General features: G+C 35.2%; 1 protein-coding gene across 2 annotated transcripts in view; it reads left to right on the forward strand.

Moving 5' to 3' along the window:
* LOC132199440 (heterogeneous nuclear ribonucleoprotein L) overlaps nt 1-21,186 on the forward strand; it is a 60,059-nt gene that overhangs the window by 34,101 nt on the left and 4,772 nt on the right. For both annotated transcript variants that reach the window (XM_059624145.1, XM_059624146.1), the window contains exons 7-8: nt 14,358-14,532; nt 20,455-20,626. In XM_059624145.1, the coding sequence (XP_059480128.1) occupies nt 14,358-14,532; nt 20,455-20,626 (347 nt within the window). The remainder of the gene's footprint in view (nt 1-14,357; nt 14,533-20,454; nt 20,627-21,186) is intronic.

A 21,186-nucleotide genomic window follows, 5' to 3' on the forward strand; every position in this document is an offset into this window, starting at 1 on the left:
AACTCATGAGGTGTGCGCCGGGCAAGGTGAATTCGAGCGAGTGCAAGACGCTCCTGAAATATTTATCACCGCTCTGCGTGTTCTCCGCGGGGAAATGAATACATTCGCGCTGGCCCCGCCCCTGCTCGTCGAAAAATTGCCCCTAATAGAAAGGGGGAAGAGATGCAAATCGCATTTCGCAGAGAAAGGAGCCTAATTTCGAGATTAGAGAGAGAAGCAGCAGAATAGATGGGATTATGCATGCGTTGAGCCTTAATATCAGCCAAGTCATTGACTAGCCCTTTTTCCTCGAGAATAATTCATCGTGAAATTCGCCTTGATGAGATTAAGCTAGCAATTTTTCTTTCGGTGAAAAAAAATTCTCTCGAGCGGAAAGCGTGCTCGTTTTTTCGCTCAGATTACGGAATTATTATTCACAGAGCTTTTGAAATTTTTAGATAAAAACGCGAAATATGGCGATACTTGAGCAGAAGTGCTTTTTATCGGCAAATTCACAATGTCCAACAACGTGCAATCTCCGCAGGTTCGAGTGGTACTGAAGATACCGCCTGCTTTGAAATTTTACGCCGAATCTAGCGGTTCTTTTGACCAAATTCAATAATTTCACAAACGGCCTCTAAACTTAAAAAAACATTGGTTAATTTAGATAAAAACAAATTCAAGCCTTAAGAAAACAAAAATTATGCAAAACATTTTATGCTCATTTCAAATTGTTAATTAGAAACGGCAAATTAAGTGTTTATAAATTATTATAAACTTAAATTCAATTTCCTTTACGTAATAGAAGAAAGAAAAATCTAGAATGTTGGAATTTTTCTATTATTTTCCTCTCGAAAGTTCATCTTTTCATTTAATTAGTGGAATCAACAAAGTTTACCAATTTGAAACCCCCGCGTGATTTCATTTCGGCCTTTTGCTGATAACGAAATTATCCCAAAGGTCAAACCGCAATACCCAAAAGGCCCGATATATTTAGCACAAATAAGGGAGGGTCGCTATAGGAACCGCCGTGGCACCGCTTCGGAATATTAATTCGAGTCGCAAATTAATCGGCCGGTGCAATAATGGAGATAAAGCCGGGCCAGTCTACGGCTTCCTTGCATAGCGTTATTCAATACGTTGCTGCGCTGCCGGGGCGAAACTGTCGGGCTTCAGCAGGTTCGGCCGGGGCCTCCACCCCGTGTAATGATTTTGTCAGCGCAGAGCGACCAGGTCTTACGAGAACCTGTGGCTTCTGCCTCTCGTTTTCTTTCCCAAAATGAATATTTTAGACGTTCCTACTGCGCACAGTTGACGCCGAGTGGCTCTCTCATGAATTTATTACATTTCCACCGAAGCAAAAAAATAAACACACCTGAGCTCGGGAGCTCTGAAATGATGCATTTAGCAAAATATTTTTAACAATGTCAAAATTCCAATTTTATTCTGTTAAATTAATTGACAAATATTTTCTATTTTGTAATAAAATAATACTAAATATTTCTATTAATTAAATTCAAATTCTAGAAAATGTATTGATATTTTCTTTTTCATTTCTTTCAAAGCGATTTCAATTTTTTTTATTGGTCTGCTATCCGGATTGGGTGACTCGAGTTCTCCTTTCACTGAATGTGATCGCAAAACTTTCTGGGTGTTCTGATTCACTCCGCTCGACCACCCCGCTACATGTGAATTGAGCGTTTTGCTAATAGGATTGGAAAAGTTCCGAGCTCGGTCAGTTTGTCAGCCCCTGCGGCTTCTTCTTCTTCTCTTCACCGCCTCCACTCGCGATTATTTCAACCATAAATTCGCTAAATGTAACGTTGATTATTCAGCGTCTGCCAAGAAAAGATAAATATTGCACTCGGTGCACGCGACTCTGCCAACGCTGCTGACAAAAATGTTCCGGGGACGGATTTAAACCGTTAATCCCGCGCACGAAAGTTGATCGTCCTGGGGATTAGCAGTGATTGAACGTGTTTTTGCGAGGATTATTTTTAAAACCCGCGCTCATTTATATATTTTTACAAATCCGCGCTGCTGCAAAAACTTTTGTGTGATTTCACGAGCGAGGATGGATAATTACGTTGAAATCATTTTGCGAAAGTTGGGAATTTTTTGCTCGGCTGATTTTCCCCGCGGGAGCTGCCAGACGTCCCAGGTGAATTGTCTTATGCAAACGCAATCTCTCGCGCACCGTCTGTCTGTTTTCCTCTTCTGGTGAATTTCGCGCTGACAAATCAGAAATTAAATGAGCAAAGTTTTCCCGTATGTGTAAAATTAGTTTACTCAGCTTTGAGCATCAATCAAATTTAAGCGCTCGAGTCTCTGTTACATTATTTATTCTTGGTTGTTCAAGCTCAAATCTTGTGCTCCAGCTCATTTTAATGTATTGTTGCACCAAATGGGATTGCAATTAAAATTCAATCCTTTTTTTCACCGCAATTTTTAAAAAAAAAAAATTTATCAAGTAAAATGAAAATTTCAGGATTAAATCTTACTTAACTTTAATTTTTTTTCAATACAACTTTATATTTAAATATTGTTAAAACCGAAGGAAAATACTTTTTCCTCAATTGGAATAGTGAAAATGTTTTAATTAATTTTTTTAATTTGATTCAAAACTCACTTATATCATTGCAATTTGGTCATTCTAAATTCCTCGGAAAAGATTCATCTTTTGATATAAGTGCAATTTTGAGACTTGTTCTTTTTAAGTTTTGTACAATTTTTATTTATAGAATTTCAACTTTATTTACTGATAAAAAATTAGTGACGCAAATTTCAATAGAAACTTCAAGAAAGTGTTTCATTGTTTGATCTTATTTATAATTTTAAGCATCTTTTTTTAAACCAGTGTCATCATAAATTTAAGAATAAAAGTTGCCTCAACTTTCTGTTACTTGAAGTAGCAAAAATAACTTGCTAAAATCTGTGAATTTTTGAGCTAAAATTTGTGCACCTTTTTCTAATGGCAACTTGCTCACCTTAAAGTTCAATTTTATTAAAAATTTAATTGCAACGTTCTTAGAATTAGTTGAATAAAGTTGCAAGTCTATATTTAACAATGAACGTCAGAAACAATCTGAAATTTAGTTCTCCGCAAACTAATTAAGCGCCGAGACTATTGAATGGAGGCTCTCGCTCATTAATCCTCATCGTCGAACGGACTACCTGTGGCAAATAAAAAATGGCGCACTAATGCATCTTGCACGTGCCCCTTTTCCCAAACGAGGCATTTATTTGCTCCTGGTGGGCAGCCCTGCCGCCTCTCGCCGGGGTCACGCCTGTGTGCATGTCGGAGGGCGCTGGGAATGGAACGGCCTGTCAGCCAGGTGGGCTCCTATCGGGCCATGATTGATTCGCTCGGTGAATGAAAAAGCGACTTGCATCGGCCGTGTATATATTCGGATTGCACACAGCGACGGCAGGAAATTCCGCAATGATTTATGTGCGATAAGTAAATATGTAGCCCCGGGGAGTTGAAGAGACAAATCTCGTTTGCTATTTTCGTTTTCGGGCCTAATTAACTCCGGGCGGCAGCACGTCGGAGACAAAATGTGCATTTTGTATGATGTTTTAACAGCGAGTGAATAAGCGGGGAACGCAATTTGCCAGCCGCTGAGGTGTTAGTTGGTTATTTCTGGTGCGGCGAAAAACACACGTCTTTAACCATGCAGGAACCCTTGCTTGCTAATTGCGAAATGACGCCGCCACGTCACCCACTCTCGGCAGTGTGATGCATACTTTTTAAGTGGACCAATTGTGTTTGTTACTCACCAACCTGAACCGCCGCATTCCAACTAGACGTTTCGTTGGCCAAAATTTCAGAAAAAAATTTACTCAACAATAGAGCTCCTCATACATCTGTACTTGCCAAGTTTGAATATTTTTAAAGTAGGGAACAAATGTTTATAAAAATTTGAAAAAAATCTTATTTTTAAAATTTTACTTGAAAATTCTTCTGGCATTTGGATTTTTAAACAACATCTAATCTAAAAAAAAAAAATTTGCTAGAAGTTTCTTGTGATTTTCTCTCTATCGAAAAGCATCGTCTACAGAATAAGGATTAAGGCCTCCTTATTGACATCTACAACTTCTGTTTGCGGAAAATCTGCCCGAAATTTTTGGACCCAGATTTTTTTATAGATTCCTGCCCACCAGTAGAGTTGATTGCTCAAAGAAAAATGGGGGGTCGCGTGGATTAATCTTGAAATATGATTTTTTGAAATTTAGCATGGCGTTTTATGGAGATTTTTGTTTTTGGCGATTAAAAAAAATCTGCCCGAAATTTTTTGCTCAAAATTGCACAAAATGATAATTGAATGACCCTAAACAGATAAGCAGCAAAAAAATTGGGGGTTCATGGGGCAAAAATTTTACATTGGGCATATGGGAGATAAAAAAAACCTCTTTGGTACTCTTAGCATTGCAATAAGGAGTCCTTAAAGTTCCGCGATAAAAATATGTACTAAAAGTTACAAAATATTAAAAAGTATCAATTAATATTAAAAAAAGGAGTCTATAAAACATCATGTTTAGTGTCACATGTCGCCGCCGGTCCTTTCAAAAGAGCTCAATCCTAAGCCAATCTGGTATAGCAAAAGAGCAAAATCCATATTTTCAAACTGTTCAGCAATAGAAATTAAATACTGAATTAAGTCTGAGCTCTTGGTTGGAATTCTGTAAAGAACATTATAAGTCATATTTCTGCAACAAAAATTTTATTTTAAAGTCTTAATTTCTTAGTGTTTAATGAATGGAAAACATAGGGGTTAATGGAGACCAAATATTTCATTTAAATTGCAGGCTTGATTTTTACTGGTGTTTGAAACAAAATTTAAGTTTGTGTAAAAACTTTTTGTGAAGACATAAAAGTTAATTATCTTTAAATATTTTTATTCTATAATATTTAATTTTATTTTAACATTTTTTAATTTAAAATATTATTCTGTATTAAAATCATACAATTTACTAAGATCCTTTTTTTAAATTGAAATTGTTGTTAGGGTTAATTTAAAATAATCTCAAAGACGTAATAATCTCTGAGTTTAAATGACTCAAAATATTAAAATAAAGAAATAAATGAATGTTTTGTTCCGGAAGAGATCAGTTATGTTCTACTTGAAACTTTCAGAGAAAACACCTTCATTTTTTTCATTAGTCATTTCAAAAGATAAATTGCCAAAATTTAACATTCAATTTTAATCTTTCCGATACAAAAAGAATTAAAATGTATTTATATTTTATATTGTTTTTCGTTGTTGTTTTAGTGAAGTTTCATAAATATATTTTTGGCTGTTCTGTCATAAGAGATTTTTCAATTGAATAAAAAAAGCACAATGAAATCTGTTGGGGGCCTAATGAACCCGCACGCCGACACCCAAAGTGCAATAAACTTGTAATTAAGTGCCATCATTAGAGTCGAGTGGCCGTCACGCGTGATTATAAATAAAAGCCCTAATTAAAAGGAAAAAATGTGGCCAAAATTCCGGCGGCATTGTCGCACCTGCCGAAATGAGGTCACTTGCGAGCCAACTAACGAACACCCTCTCTTTAATGCTAATTAGGGCGACAGAAGAGATGCTGCTGGACGCGCGCGAGTGACGAGCGAGCAGAATTCATTTATATTTTTCTTTCATGCACATGCCCAGCCGTGGATGTACTTCCATTTGACTCTCGCGAGCACAACAAAGCACTATCTAATTAGGCATCCGCTTGCGCATAATGAACGGAGACAATGACGGAGAGAGAGAGAGCGAGAGGAGAAAAGAGAGAATGAAAAAAAAGCGAATTTGCTGAAGTGGCTGCAGCTGTCCGCCGCCGTTTCGGCCCATCGTCCGCGCGCACTAATAAGCTACCAACTAGCCGAGTGTCGAAACGCATTCCATCCATTATTGTCACTCGACAGCTTTAAAATTGAAAAAATCGGCACACGTTGACCCATTTTGTGACAGGCCTAGACTAACAAAGCGGTGCTAAAAATCGGCCCGATTGACAATTTTTTTTTTACTCAGACGATAATTTCAGATTTTTTTTAATTTTTTAAAATATCTTCACTTGCAAGAATGAAAGCATAAAAATTCACTAAAATTAGCGCACACTCAAGTTCTGAATATAAAATTTACAATTTTTTTTCTTTCAAATGTAGTGTACGTTTGAATTGCACATTTGATGAAAATGCGCATTAATGATAAAAAAAAGTAAATAAAAAAAGTGAAGTTTTCTACCAAATTTTATTTTACCATGCAGCTTAATTAAACTGGGCTTAGCTTCGTTGGAAAAAAATGCTTTCGGTTTTTAACGAGGTTGAGCCTCATTTCATTTTTATTTTTGAAGTTTTAACTTTGCATATTATTAGCTCAAATAACATTTTACTTAAGGATATTTTTAATCAATTAAGTTCAGGGCAGTTTTTCAATTTTTTTATATTATTGTTTTTGCCTATGTTACCAAAAAACTTACATTTGATTTAAGACTTAATAAAAATGGAAATAAATATAAAATATAGCCAAATATACATTTTATTGCAGTCTGAAATACTTATTAGAATTTCGTTTGCATAAAAATAGATTTTACTTTGATATATCCGCATAATTTAAAAATATGTACTTAATAAAATTTCAAAGGAAAATAAATAATTATAAATATTTAGCATAATTTATTAATTGTGATTAACATTATAATGAAACAGTTAAAAGCAAAACTGGCAACATTTTAAAATATTTAATTTTATAAAGTATACACTGGCTTTAAGTTGTAAGTTTTTAATTAACTCCTCCTGATAAAACCTGCAAATTTAGTCTTTGCCATGAAGTTTAACCGGAAAAGTTTTGGAGACGGAATTTTTTTTATCTTAATCTAAGTGAGAAGTTCTGCGATTCTCGTTTTATCCGTCCGAGTCGGCCACTTGACGACAGGTGCACTTATTCCGCCACCCTTGTCGGGCAATCATTGGCACGCGCGGCGTCGATTTTCGGGCCGGCCGACGATGAGTGTGTGTGAGTGTGAAAGTGAGCGAGAAACCGGCTTTGCCAGCAAGAAAGCAAGCGCCCAATCCCAAATCCAGGGGAAAACATACAGAAGAACGCACATTCCAAGACCCAAGACACAACTACTCTACTCTCAACAAGAAAGACATCCACGCCATCCAAACAAGCCGAGCACACAAGCAAAGCAACCCAGGGTGAGAAAAAAAACTACCTCCAACAACACTAGCAGGGAAACTGTCCACCTGGCGCCCAAAACTTAATATCAGAGAGAGAAAGAAAGAGAGAGAGAGAGCAAAATCCGGACACACCATTTCCTCCCGTGTCAAAAACACATGACTGATGCACCAATCAATTCTGTTCTGTGATATTCCTACAGGAGACGACGCCGTGTTTCCCTTAATGAAGAAGTGTCGCATTTGGTCGTGACCAAAATCTGCCCGCCGAGATGCGAACCCCGCAAATTAAGGTAATTTTCACTTTAATTAAATCTCCAGAAGAAAGAAGAAGAAAAAAAACTGGACTGGAAAGAAGATGAAGAAGTGATTTTTTTTTCATCCGATTTGTGTTTACTATAACGTAAACCGACCGACCTAATTCCATAAAGCGATGATGCAGGGGTTGAGAAATAAAGTGCTGCAGCTCTTTTTTTATATTTCACATGCGCCACATTTTCGACCGGCTTTATCTCTCTTATCCCACCTTTAACCCTTTCCTTTTTCCCTCAGGCCGGCTTTAAAGAATTTCACGGGCCGATTGATCGCTGCAGTTTCGTCCCCAATGCGTCACTTTTTGAAAAATTGATTGTCACTCGCGGCGCCGTTCGACGGCAGATTCAATTTTGTCTCGGCGAAGGCCAATTGGCAGTGGCTCGGAATGCAAACACAGCAGCGAACCCACGCACTCGTCCCTCCGTCGAGCCACATTTTTCTTTTGGCCGCGAAATCGCCCCAAACTGCTGATGCCGGCTGACACCTCTGCCAATTTCACTTTTTCACGTCCAACAAGGGTGGCTTTTTTATGAATATGTCACTTTTTTTTACTTGACGCTAAAAGCTTTCGGAATTTCAAAGGAAGATTGCAAATAGTATTAAAAAATTGTTTAATTAGGACATTTGTAAGTTTAAAACTCAATCTTCAATTTTTTTCTTCTTACTTTTCAGTGCAATACAAATATTTTTTCAGATCTTTGATTTAAAGTGGAGAGAAAAAATGATTTAATTAAAAAATAATTAATTTTTAACATTTTTATTAATTTTCTGATTCTTTAAAGCACTTGTCGGGTGGCGAACTATGAATAATAATAAACCAGGCTTTTCCTCATTAACAAATTTTATTTATGTATGGTGATATGAATTTAAAGCCGGCTTTACCTCGATGGGTTTTGTGAGTTGTTTATTTTTTAAGAAAAACAACATCTGCTCTATTTATTTATATATTTATTATTTTTTTGTATTTTGACTAATTTTGGTTCTGCGTTCCCATTTCCAGAGAAAAGATGAAAAAGAAGATAAAAAATACACAAATTAATCGTTAAAAGTTAAAACTAAATAATAACAGCAGTACTGGCCTATTTATTTTAAAATTCATTACATTGAAAAAAATTGTTTGCGTATTCGTTTAAATATTTGGTCTCACAAGTTACGGATAAATGTTGAAATATTGGATTTTAAAAAGCCTGCGCCATTTATTAAAAGCTTACATTTAAATTCGCAATCCGACTGTAAAGTGAAAAATCCCCTCCCATTTAATCAAGTCGTTAAATTCCACCCCGCGCTGAAGTGGAGACATTCGCGAAATAGCGTCTGGCTGAGAAAAAAGAGCGGCGCGTCATAAATTAAAGTAAACTTTTTATTTATACAGAGCGAGATCTCGCAAGCCGTGGGCGTTGCACTTATTTACTCTTTGTATGTTTTTCCCCACTTTTTTTGCTCAAACTTTTATTACACTTTTAATCCGCCAGTTCGCGATAGCGACGAGAAAGAGAGAAAGAAACTTTAGTCTTTTAGCACAAAATAATAATGGCTCTGACAGCGGCTCATAAGCAGAGAAGAGACAAACGGAAGAAAAAGTAGCGGAGAGCTGACCGCGCACCAAATATAAAGACCTCGTCAATGCGAGGATCAATGCGATCGGAATCCAAAAAACTCGCGGCCGCCTCTCTCGGGCTGCTCGCCGGCTATTTCGGGATCAAAGCAGCGGCCCAGTATATGTACGCACTCGCCGCGTGTTTACATCGATGATTTTTCCTCGCGCCGTTCAATTAAAAGTCCAGATTGTGTCCCGAGGAGCCGCACTCGATACGTTGGCAGCCCTGCACCCGGTTTAATTTGAGCATATTTCAACACAATGGCCACCGAGCGAGAGAGAAAGAGGGCTCGAGATAAAAATAAAATAAATTTTTCTGTATAATTAGAATTAGAAGCGGCAGGGTTGTACGCACTCACTTGATATGGATAGACTAGTGTAAAAGAAAAATTGAAAAAAATGGCGAATTTAAAGGTTAAAATTTTATTGAAAAGGTTAAGTCGGTTTTAAGCAAAGTGGCTGAAAAGTCTTATCAGCAAGTCAATTATTCCAATTGTATTTAATTGAAAAAATAATCAAGAACGTTTTGTTCTAAAAATTTAGACGGCATTTTTTTTGTAGAAAACTAGGCTCTTAAATTTAAATTTGATTTGCTTGTTTTATTTATTAATTTTTTTTTTTAAATCGTAATTCAATAGAATTTTAACAGTCTATTGTCAAAAAGTAAAGTATTCAAAGGAAGATTACACAAAAAGGTTTACTAGATTTAGTAAAAAAATTTGCTTAAAAAAGTATTTAAAAAAATAATAATAATAATAATTGATCTTAATGTTCCAACCAGGGCAAATGTACCCTGTAATTCAAACAAAAATGGGCAAAATGAGAAGCAGAAAAATACCAAGCAGTAATCTAAAATTTTTATGAGAGTATGATTTTGAATTTTGGCATCTTATTTAAAAGAACAAGAAATCATCAGGTATTTTGAACCAGAAGGACAGAATTCGAAAATATCCGTTGTCAAATTGACTTGAAGAGCAAAACAGGAAAAAACAAAAACTTTTGTCGCTGCAGTAATTGAATCACAGAATTAGACACAGCTTTCTTTGCTCTTTCCGTCTCTCTCCGGGTGAGTAATGAAATTAGCACTCTCTGGAGAGCCTGCCGGTTGCATCAACCTACGGAAAATAACTTGTAGCGGTGTTTTGCTTTTTTCCGCCTCCTTGTGGAAGATTTAGGGCGAGAGTAAACATGGCAGCGTAATCTGCCCGTCTAATCACGCTGCCGCACACGCGCCAAATAAAAACTAGCCGCCGGGCTTTATTGTCTTGCGGTCGAAATTTATGCACTATAAAATCGAATTTATCCTCGGGGCGCCTATTTATCTCGCTTGCACCCGGGTGGCAGCTCGTGCGAAGAGATAGAAAGGAAGGAACGATTTTTATTTTTCTTCTTCCACTCGCGGCAGCGCCACCGACGCCGCATTCCGAGGCACAGATGACGAGCGGCGCACAATAAAATTTTTAAAAGGCCAGCCTGGCCCCCATTTCGAAATGGAATTCTGCCGGGAGTGGAAAAAAATAATATACTTCATATGCCAGCAGAAATATAAAAACGGGCTACAAAAAAATTCGGCGCCACTTTTCTAATATTCATAAGCAGACCTTTCACATAAAACGTTGGCCTCTGAACCATTGGGGGGAATTTTTTGTACAAAGTAGAATTTTCGTATTTTTGTAAAAATAACCAACGAGGAAATGAAGTAAGAAAAGATAAAAGGAATCGTCGATGAGAACACCACATAAATTTTTATCTGATTATTCCAAGGCTTTTTGGTTATAAAACTAATTTTATAGATTATTTTTATTTTAGTTCGCATTTCAAATTAGTTTAAAATCATGTTTATTATTCCATCACCAGGCATTCTCTGCCCAAATACATCATCCATAGGTTCAATAATATTATATTATATTTCATTGGTTATTCATACTTTCAATTTAAAGTTATGACTCAAATTTCATTTGCATATGCCACTTTTAATCAAATGGTCTCAAAAGAGCCTTCATAAATAATGAACTTAGTAATAGAATCAACTTTGTAGGATTTTTAGTTTTAATTATTGTTATTATATTATTATTTATTATTGTTTATTCTACTAAATTCAATTAGTAAATTAAGCAAAATTTTTATATTTTTTTACATAAATATGCATAAATATACTTCATTTAAAAAAAAGATAAAATTTTGTTCTCAAAGTTTCTCTTGAAATTTGCATTAAAACTGTCAAACTGCGAATATACATAATTGGAAAAATTCACCAAATTATCAGAATATTTAGCAAAACTAACGATTTTTTTCTTGTTTGGGAACAGTCTAAAATAATTTGTTACTAATATCTCATTTTTTAATTAGAATGACGAAATTTGCAAATAGACCAATTGTCAGATATATTTGTAGTTTGAAATTAAGTAAAAATAAAAAGTAAAATAAAAATGTAGCAGAAACTGTTTAAAAAAATAATTTTTTAATGGAAATAAAGCAGCTTTTAAAAATACTCGAGGCTTTTTTGGATAAAGTTATTATAAAAAAATGTGATGATTTAGAGGCTGTTTAGATCCTGTTTATGGACGCAAAACTTAATAAATCAGAGCGTTCTCCTGACAAAATAATCGATCACCCGAACAAAAACGTAGGTGCCGCTGGTCCTGATAGGCGCCTTTGCAACTTTTTCCTTGCCAGAGTAAACGACACCGGCATGATAAACGTTGTGTGTCATGTCGGATTAAATTCTGAACGTGATAGACGAGCCGGAGACTACATTAGAATCGTTTGACTGGCCGGAAAACAAAAAACAAACTGCTCTGCATGTTGCCGAGCTGTTACGAAAAAAAAGCACACGTGAGCCTCAAGTGGCACCGGCTGGCCTGTGTTCAGTGCATTAGCACTCGGTGCTCATTTGCATGCCTGCACTTTGCAGCTTGCATCACTGTGAGAGCAGCGTTGGCGGAGTTTTTAATTACACGTCGCCTGCCCGCTCGCCCGCCCGCCTGCATTCACAAAGAGAACCTGTTTCGCGAAAGCCGTTTTGCAATTATAATAAATAGAAACGACGATAATGGCCTTTGTACTTGCATAGTTTTGCACGGAGGCGCGAATTTCGCGAGAGAGTGTAACTGGAAACGTGCCATGCCAGTTTTTCCAGATCGTTTTCAAACGTCACACGCTGAAAGAAAAGAAATAAAAGGACGGATATTAAAACATGTTATTGCTGTTGTTCTAATGCGAAGTTTTAATTTCACTCCTAAGTGGAAGTTGAAAGCTTGTATTACTTTGAAAGAGTAAAAAATACAGTCAGTTTGTACAAAGTAATGGAAAATAAAGAATAAACTGTCCATCTCTGTAAGTGCCTGATGGAAAACTCTTTTACTTTGACTATAGAATTTTGAAGGGGTATTAAATTAGTTTAATTAAATTGTATTAAAAAAATGGCAAAAATTATGCACTTTTTTATCATTCATTTACACAAGACTATATAATTAAAAAAATAATAATTTATTATAATAAATTTCATTTTTTTTTTTTTTTTTTAATAAAAACAACAATTTTGGATCTGACCCTTATCCTAAACTTTAACTTTTTTAAGTTCAATTCAAGGACAGCAGAAATTAGATCTTCTTTCTGAAAAACGAAAACATCAGTTAAACTAAATTAGTAGCTAAACTAATCGCCTTTACGTGGAATTTCTTTCCGAGACACGAGATATTTGAGACAGACCGGTGTAAAAAAGTGCAGGAATTTCCCGATCAAAATACAATTTCAATTAAGGGCGAATAATTAAAAAAAAAAAAAAATACTACAACTAGAGAAAAATATCATTTTTATTAGACTTTTAAATATAAAAATATGAATTTTTAATCACAATATAACTTCGAACAATGTTGATAAACAGATGATTTAAAATCTATAATGAGCATTGGACGTTTGTTTTTTAATCCTTTACTTCAATTTACTTATTGAATTTTTCGATACATTAAAAAAATCGGATGAACAACAAAGAATATCATTTTGGTCAACCCTTTCTGTGCACCGCACAAAGCATTATTTCCTTCTTCTTCTTTTGCCTTCATTCATCTTCATTATCGCCGCGTTTTCGCCCTCCAACGTGTGACCAAAGTTAGATTAATCGGCGCCACCCCTCATTATTTCACAGTTTAAATTCTTTACCATCCCATTTTTCCAACCCTTGGTGTGCGGCTGCAGTTCTATCCGTTTTTACTATTAGTAGGACGCCTATTTCCGACGCTCATAACGAAATCTCCAGCCATAACAATAACTCGCTTACGCGCAGAGAACCACACATGCAGCCCATTATGCTCTTTCTCGCATTCCAAAAGCGTCCACAATGCAATAATCCGTTTTTAAACTCGGTGGCCGACTTAATTCTCTTCTCTGTGGGGCAATGAGAGAGAAGGAAATGTAGCCACAATGTCCTCTTTGTATGCCTAAACAGTCTTCCCTTTAATTAAAAGTTTTAAAAGTTAAAGTTCACCTATAAAATTCATATAAAAAAGAATTTCAGGGGATTGTGAAACTTTTTTCATCATTACTATAACAAAAGATATAGAAATTTCTCAGAATTTTAAATAAAAATTATTTTGGTTGTGTTTCGTCCACATTGTAACAGTACATTGTTTACATTTAATTGCGGAAAACAATTTATTTGAAAAAAAATTAATTGTTGGACAGAAACGGCACCACCACTAGCAAGAGTTTTGCTGAAATTTCCAAGATCAAAAAGACCCCATCCGCCGCAGTGAGTCTCGGTTGATTAAGTTTTTGTTCTTATCACTTTTCACAAATTTTGACATAGGTAGCCTTGCGAAGGGTGGGAATCTTCCACTGAGCAGGTTTTGGAAGATGTCTTTATAAAGTCCCTTTAGAAGTTAAGATTAAAGTCTCATAACTGTTCAAAGTATTGAAGATGTTTTTTCATAAAAAAAAAGTTTAAATAAGTCAGGCTCGTATAATATTCAGAATGACAATTTTTTTTTTAATAGAAAAAATGAAAGTCTATTAAATTGAAATATTTCTGGATTTAAAAATTTTTAACTTTGTATAATGATCGCGTTTTAAATTTATTCAAGTATTTTTTTGCCAAACTTTTTTATTACCATTGAATTTGAGAATGAAAAAATGATTTATTACATAATATATAATATTTTTTTGGCAAATTTCCAATGCTGCTGTTCGATGTTGCCATTATTATTTGTTACTTTTATATTTTTGGTGTTTGGGAATCGACACCGAAATGAATGGGGTCTCGTTTTGCGAGTGAGTGACGTTTGTGTTCTCGTTTGTTGACAGGAGTCGGCGACCATTTGAACCCCCAGCACCAGCCCTACTCTGGTGGCGGCGGCGGCGGAGGCGGTGGCGGCCCCAACAGGTACGCAGACGAGCCGCCGTACGGGGGCGGTGGCGGCGGCGGGATGCCGCCGCAGAACGGTCCTCGCAGCCTCCAGGACAATTATAACTCCGATAGGTGAGTAACGCGGCGAGCATTTGTGCGTGGGCGGCGCGCCCGGATGCGCATCTCTGACAAAACGACGCCGCTGATGAGGATTAATAGCTCGGCGAGGTGCAAATCTGTATTGTTCCAATAGAACGCCCGCCCGCCTGTCTGACCGACCGACCGACAGGCCAGGCTCGTTTAATCTCGGCTTTTCTGCCACGCCGAGCGGCTTCAAAGGGGAGAGCAGAATTTGCGCTGAAAAGAATGGATTCGCATTTCCATCACAGATAATAATTTACTTTGATAGTCAAATCAACGAAATTTCCTACTTGAGCATTTAAAATTGTATTTAGATCTGTGCAAAAATTTTCATTCAATTTTTAATTTGAGACTTAAATTAGTTTTTAATCAATTTAAACTGGAAATCCAAAGAAAAATGTTTATTTTTTTTATATTATAGATAATTCAAACATTTTAATCTATTTTATTTATTAAATTGTCAAATAATACATTTAAATTGAAAATAAAAACAATTATTGTTCGTAGAGAAACATTGAAATATTGGACAGTGGATATAAATGAACCACCATTAGAAGAAATTTTGCTAAAACCTTTTTGATACGCCTCAATTGACTTAGTTTTTTGTTCACTTAGTATAATTTAACAAATTTAAAACTTTAATCCAATTCGAACGGTTTTGTATAAGGTCAAAAAACCTTGAAAAATAAGAAGTAAATTGTGTAAAAATCTACTATTATTATTTGAAAAATTAAAGTTTGTCATAGAATCTCTAAATATAGTAAATTTTGACATAATAATTTTGATCATAAATAATTTAAGACTTTTGTTAGATATTGATAGAAAAAATTTAAATTTTTTGTCTCTTTTTGCCGCAATTTTTTTTTCAAACTTCATAGTTTTTTCTGCTCATCTTGGGGCTCCCTTTATTAAAAGCGACCAACTCGCTACTGCCTACCGAGAGGGCAAAAAAGAAATGAGAAGGCCGGCGCTTCTTTGTTCCTAGATGACACCACCATCATTGCGTCTATTTCGAGAGGCCGATTCCCGTTTTCTAATTCGGTAAAAATTGCTTCTCTGCGGTCGCCGCCGACACAATAAAACAAGGGCCTAATTGGACGCCCTGTGAAGCTCGGAGATATTTGGCATTCTGCGTCCGTCCCCGACTCTCCCTTTCTATACTTGTCCCCGCTTTTTGTTAATTAATTTAATTCCACCGCGTTCCCCAGACGGACAAGGTTTTGTTTGGCAGCTGGACCTGTGCGTCCCTTTTAACTTCATTTCTAGACCGGCGAAAAAAAGTATTTTTTTTTCAAACATACTACTTTTTAGACTCCAATTTAGGTAGAAAAATCCTCAGGAAAAGTAGTTTCTATAAGCAAAAATAAATAAATAAATAAATAAAATAAATAAAAAATCAAGAAGCCTTTTGAATAAGAAAAAAATTGAGGATTTTAAGCTAATTTTTTTTCTAAAACTGTATGATATTTTGAATCATAATTAAATCATTCCCATAATCCATAATATTCAGAATGACTTCAGGTGAATTTATTAAAAAATCTAAAAGAAATTTTTCACCGGTCTATTGACTTTACTTTTTTTGTAACGGAAGAGCCGTGACGTTCCAATCCAAAAAATGCGTCCGTCTCGCTCGGCGGGCGTGAATAATTTCAGATATTTTTTGTGCGCGTCGCGATCGCTCGACGGAAAATTTCCGTCCACACGACGCGCCTTGTGTTTTTACCCAAGTCAGTTAGTTGTCTGTAGTTTAATACTCAACCGACGCTCGGTTTCACATTTAGATCGGTGATGTAATGGTCGCTCGTTTGTCCATCCCGCCGCCGCGCCACCGACACTTCTTGTCTTGAACTCGTCCATTTTTCGCGTGACAAAACTCGGCGACGGACAACTTCATTAACCGTCTCATTTAACGCCGGCTTTAATCCCACTCGTAAATCATTTTAATTATATACAGACAGGCTAAGAGGCCGCATCGGAGGAGCTAAATTTAACTGAAATTCAACGCTGATTTGATTCAATTTATAAATCATTTGTAAGGAAGATTAAGATTAATTTTAAAAGAAATAAAACTGTTAAATCAAATAATCTTGTTAAAATTTCGTTGGTTGCTAAAGAAACAATCATGTAGTAAATCAAATTATCAAATTTTTTAAGAGATTTTTAACCTTTTCAGTAATCTTTGATAAATCTTCATTAAAATCAATATCTTTTTATTTAAAAAAAGGTTTTTTACGCTTCTTTGGTAATAAAATAGAATATGGCTTAAAAACTTTTAATTTAATTTAAAGTTTCTAAATTGTTCTTATTTTACTAATTTTTAAAATTGTAAAGTGAACGAGTTTAGGATGAATTTGGATTTAAAAAGTTTCTGTTGTCGAAAATTTTTGTTATAAAATATTATTGATACATCGCCAAAATAAATAAAGTAAATATGACAATAATAATAAGCATTTTTATCAAATAATTTAAAAAATCAACAAATTTTTTCAATAATACTATGGGCTTATTTTGATTTTAAACCCCACCATAAATTTCTTAAGCAGTATGTATATTTATAAAGATATTCACCAACGCATAGGCAAAGGCATCCATAAATTACCTAGATTTTTTTTTAAAACTTTGCAAAGCGGTCTCTGAATTGTTGTGAAAGTTGTTTATCTCAACGGGAGTCTCGACTTGTGAAATAAATAAAATTAAAAAAAAATCCCTGTGGAGTTTTAATTTTGCAATTAGAGTTGCAAACAAGTGCGTGGAGAGGCCAAGTTGATTCCGGCCGTCGGCGGCGCTTTGTTCAAACACAAACGGCTCGCGATTTTACCGCTTTAATTGTAAATACATAAAACGCACGGCCGGCCGGCTTTGAATTATCCGCACTTGTGAAAGAGAGACTCGCTCTCTCTCTCTACTCGCAGCGTAATCTGCCGAGCTGGATTTACGCAAAACCAACGCTCGAAACCCGACGGCTCGTTAGGTGTGTTTTTGTTTGTTTGCGCAGCTCAGTATTAGTACACCGAAGTTTTTGCGGCGCTAAAAAAACCGAGTGGGCTGCCCCGGTCGCGCCGCAATTCCAAAGTAGGCAATCCGCACGACGAGAATGTCGCCATGGTTGCATAACCCCGGAAAATGCCGCTTTCGTTCGTTCTGCCGCCTGAATATCACATTCGACACGCGAGAGACAAAGCAAAAGTAACTTTATTATTTCCGAGTCGAGCCAAGTGACAGTCGGAGGCAAAATAGAAATGTCAATCTACATCCTTGCTAGAACAAATCAAATAACAAAAATTTCCATCACGGTTAAAATGGGTTGTCAGAAAAGTTTTGAATGAAAATTTACAAGAAAAGAGGATTAATTTGGTGTAGAAGCATATTTTGATGTTTTATTTATTTTCAGACTTTCCTCTTTATTAACAGAGTAAAATAAAATTTAAATCCTAAGTTAATTTTGATGATGTTATTTTCTGCAAATTGTTTATTCTGATTCAAAATATCTGACTCTTAAAATGACATTTGGGGTTAGAAGTAGAGAAATCTTTTTAGATTTCCCCGGATTTCTTGACTATCATGGATTTTTTTGTGTATTTTATATAAGATTGATACTTTTAGTACAGTTTTATAAAAAAAAAATTGTAGCAAAATTATTTTATTTATTAAGGACAAATTTTAATGTTAATTTGCAATATTAAATTAAATTTTGGTAAATTTAATATTTCTTTAATTTTATGTTAATTGAATTGGTAAATATTGCTTGCTTTGAAATTACTCTAACAATAAGTGGGACTCTTGCTACAAAAATTAAAAACGTTTTGGGAAAAAGACTGAAATTTTTCATCAGTCTTTTAAAATTATCTTCCAATCTTTACCAACTTTAAAAATTTACAATGGTTTTATTTTTGACCTACATTCTTTATAGTTTGAAAGCAATTTTTTTTAAACAATTTATCTTTCCAGTTTTCTTTGAAAATAAAAATATTGTTACGAAATATTAAAAATCAATAATTATTGCTTAACAAAAAACAAGTAGGTGTGATGATGTTTTGTGTTTGTACACGTGGGAAATTTGGTCGCGAGCAGCTCAAGAATTAAAAGCCAATTCATAAATCTTGTCCCCCAAATAGCAGCGCCGTATTTTTAGCCTTGAGTCGTCGGGCGCGCGCGAGAGCAACCCCTCAACTCTCCGGTAGCAACAATAAAGGACACGCTTTTACCACCGACGAAGCTCACTCGGGCGTCCTGAGAGACTCGGAATTTAAAATGCAAGTGGGCCGATGTGCTATTTTGCGTGTGCCGCCCGCCACTTAATGGTGTGTACAAACCGCGCGCGGCGCACGGCGTGCATCGATCTGCTTGTAAAAGGGACATGAATTATTTCGTACATGTACCCGAGCGAATGTTGACCTGCGAAGACCTCGAGGCACTTGCACAACATCTCTCCAGCAGTTGTATTTTTAAAAGCGGAGACGAGGAACAACTCGGGCAAAACAAAAAGAACAATTTCGGCTAATGCAGTTGTACTTGCGCGTTAAAAATACACACACTCGCACCAGCCCGGCTTGTGTATTTCAATTGTGACGTTGATTGATTTTTGTTTTCGCGCGCGGCTCGTGTCCTCCGCTCGGAATTAGTAAATTTTAATTAAATTTTCACCGTGTATAATTGGACTTTGTTATGTAACCTGGAAAAATAACGCACTTAAATTCTCGTAAAGTTTTACTGCCGCTTTCACTCCAGAAATAACTTGTTTGAAGAGATATCAGCGTCAAAAGGGATTAGAAACGTTAAAATATTGAAATATAAATTGAAGCGTTGGATTGGAAGAATCTAAACTTGTTTCTAATTTTATCAAGTCTTATCAGCTAAAACTTAGCTCAGGAGGAGATTTTGATGACATTTATTTATGTTTTAACTGTCACTTGTGTTGGTTATTTCCATAAAACTGATATTTTTCTGAGAATTTTCAAAACTGATTTGTTTTTGTCTCAAAATCTGCGGTATTAAAACAGTTGAATATTTAATTAAACCAGTTTCAAATAAACACAATTAAGTTGACAAAATAAGATTAAAACCTTAACTCAAAATTTACATTCAAATTATTGGCAACATTTCTTACATTTGCAACTCTGAGCTAAAAGGTCAAATTTTAATTATTACTAATATTTAAAAGAGCTAAATTTATATATTGTAAAACTGACCTACCATAACTTAATATATATGTTTTCCATTCAAAAATACTTTTTTAATTCTGGCATATTAAAATAAAGTTTAATTTAACCAAATTTAATATTTTTTTCCAGGAATGAGCCTATCTGACCAATTTAAATTTTTCCTTTTCCTATTATATTAAATTTTCATTAATGCCTTCTTGATGAATTTAAATATAATTTTCTCTTCTAGTCCTATTTTTAAAACTAAAGTTCAGCACTTTCATTCACGAAATTCAAGCCCCATTCTTTATATATTTACGCCGGCTTCGAATTACAAATTGCATTAACAATAACCTTTTCCATTACGCAACTTGTGATATTTTGGCTCCGATTCGCAATTAATTAATTCCGTTCGAAGCCGCGCGCTGAATGAAACGAAATCTCATCCGGCAGCGCCTTCTCTCATCAAACGAATTCCGTATCCACTCTAAATAAAAAACTAATGCGGTCGATGCGGCGTCGCAGGAATTTATGGCCAGCGTCCAGCGAACAAATTAATTTCAAAACGGCAGAATAAATGGACGCTGTGTGTTTCCGAATGAATTATACAATCGTCTGTCGGCCGAGCGCGCGCGCACAAGATGTGATTCATTTGACGGATTAAAACGCGCTCGAGTGTGTTGAGCACGAGACATGCATCTTGAACTAAATATAAATGAACGTTTACCCAGATTACATCAGGTACACTTGAATTCGGAACTGTTTGTTGCAGGCAAGGCTACCCGCCCGGACCTCCGCAGCAGCAGCAAAACATCACAAGTCAAGGGCCGAGTAATCCGGTGCCACAGCAGGGCTCGGTCATGATGGTCTACGGCCTAAATTTGGACAAAGTCAACCCGGACAGATTGTTCAACATTTTCTGCCTCTACGGCAACGTTGTCAGAGTGAGTAATTTTATATTTTTGTATTTAATTTTTAATTGCTTTTTATTTATTCCAATAAATTTGATTAAATTTTCCTAATATTTTTATTTTTCCTTGGTTCTTCTTAAACACAGGAACAATATATAAAATTTAGATTTTAAAAATCAAATTTAAAAATATTTTTTTTTTAAGCAAATGCTTTGAATTTTAATTAAATTAAATAAATACTTTACATACTTCTTTATTTTAAACCATTTATTCCAAAACTTTAAAATCATTAAAAAATTCTAGGAAAATTGCAATTAATTTTTTCTATTTTGAGTTAAATAAATTGATTACAATATTTCTAGAATTTTTTAATGCTTCTTAAGTTTTGGATTTAAAAAAATAAGTATGCAACATATTAATTAATTTTAATACAAATTCAAGGCATTTCATTTTGCAAGAAAAAAATAGTTTTTTATTTATTTATTTAAATTAATACTTTTAAATTTACTTGCATTGAATAAATATTTTGTAATTGATCTCAATTTTTTGTATATAAATTTTGTATTTTCCTGTCATGCAATGTTTGAAAATTT

The sequence above is a fragment of the Neocloeon triangulifer genome, unplaced genomic scaffold (genome assembly GCF_031216515.1).
Source record: "Neocloeon triangulifer isolate White Clay Creek 2 clone unplaced genomic scaffold, ASM3121651v1 ptg000014l, whole genome shotgun sequence".
Taxonomy (NCBI): Eukaryota; Metazoa; Arthropoda; class Insecta; order Ephemeroptera; family Baetidae; genus Neocloeon; species Neocloeon triangulifer.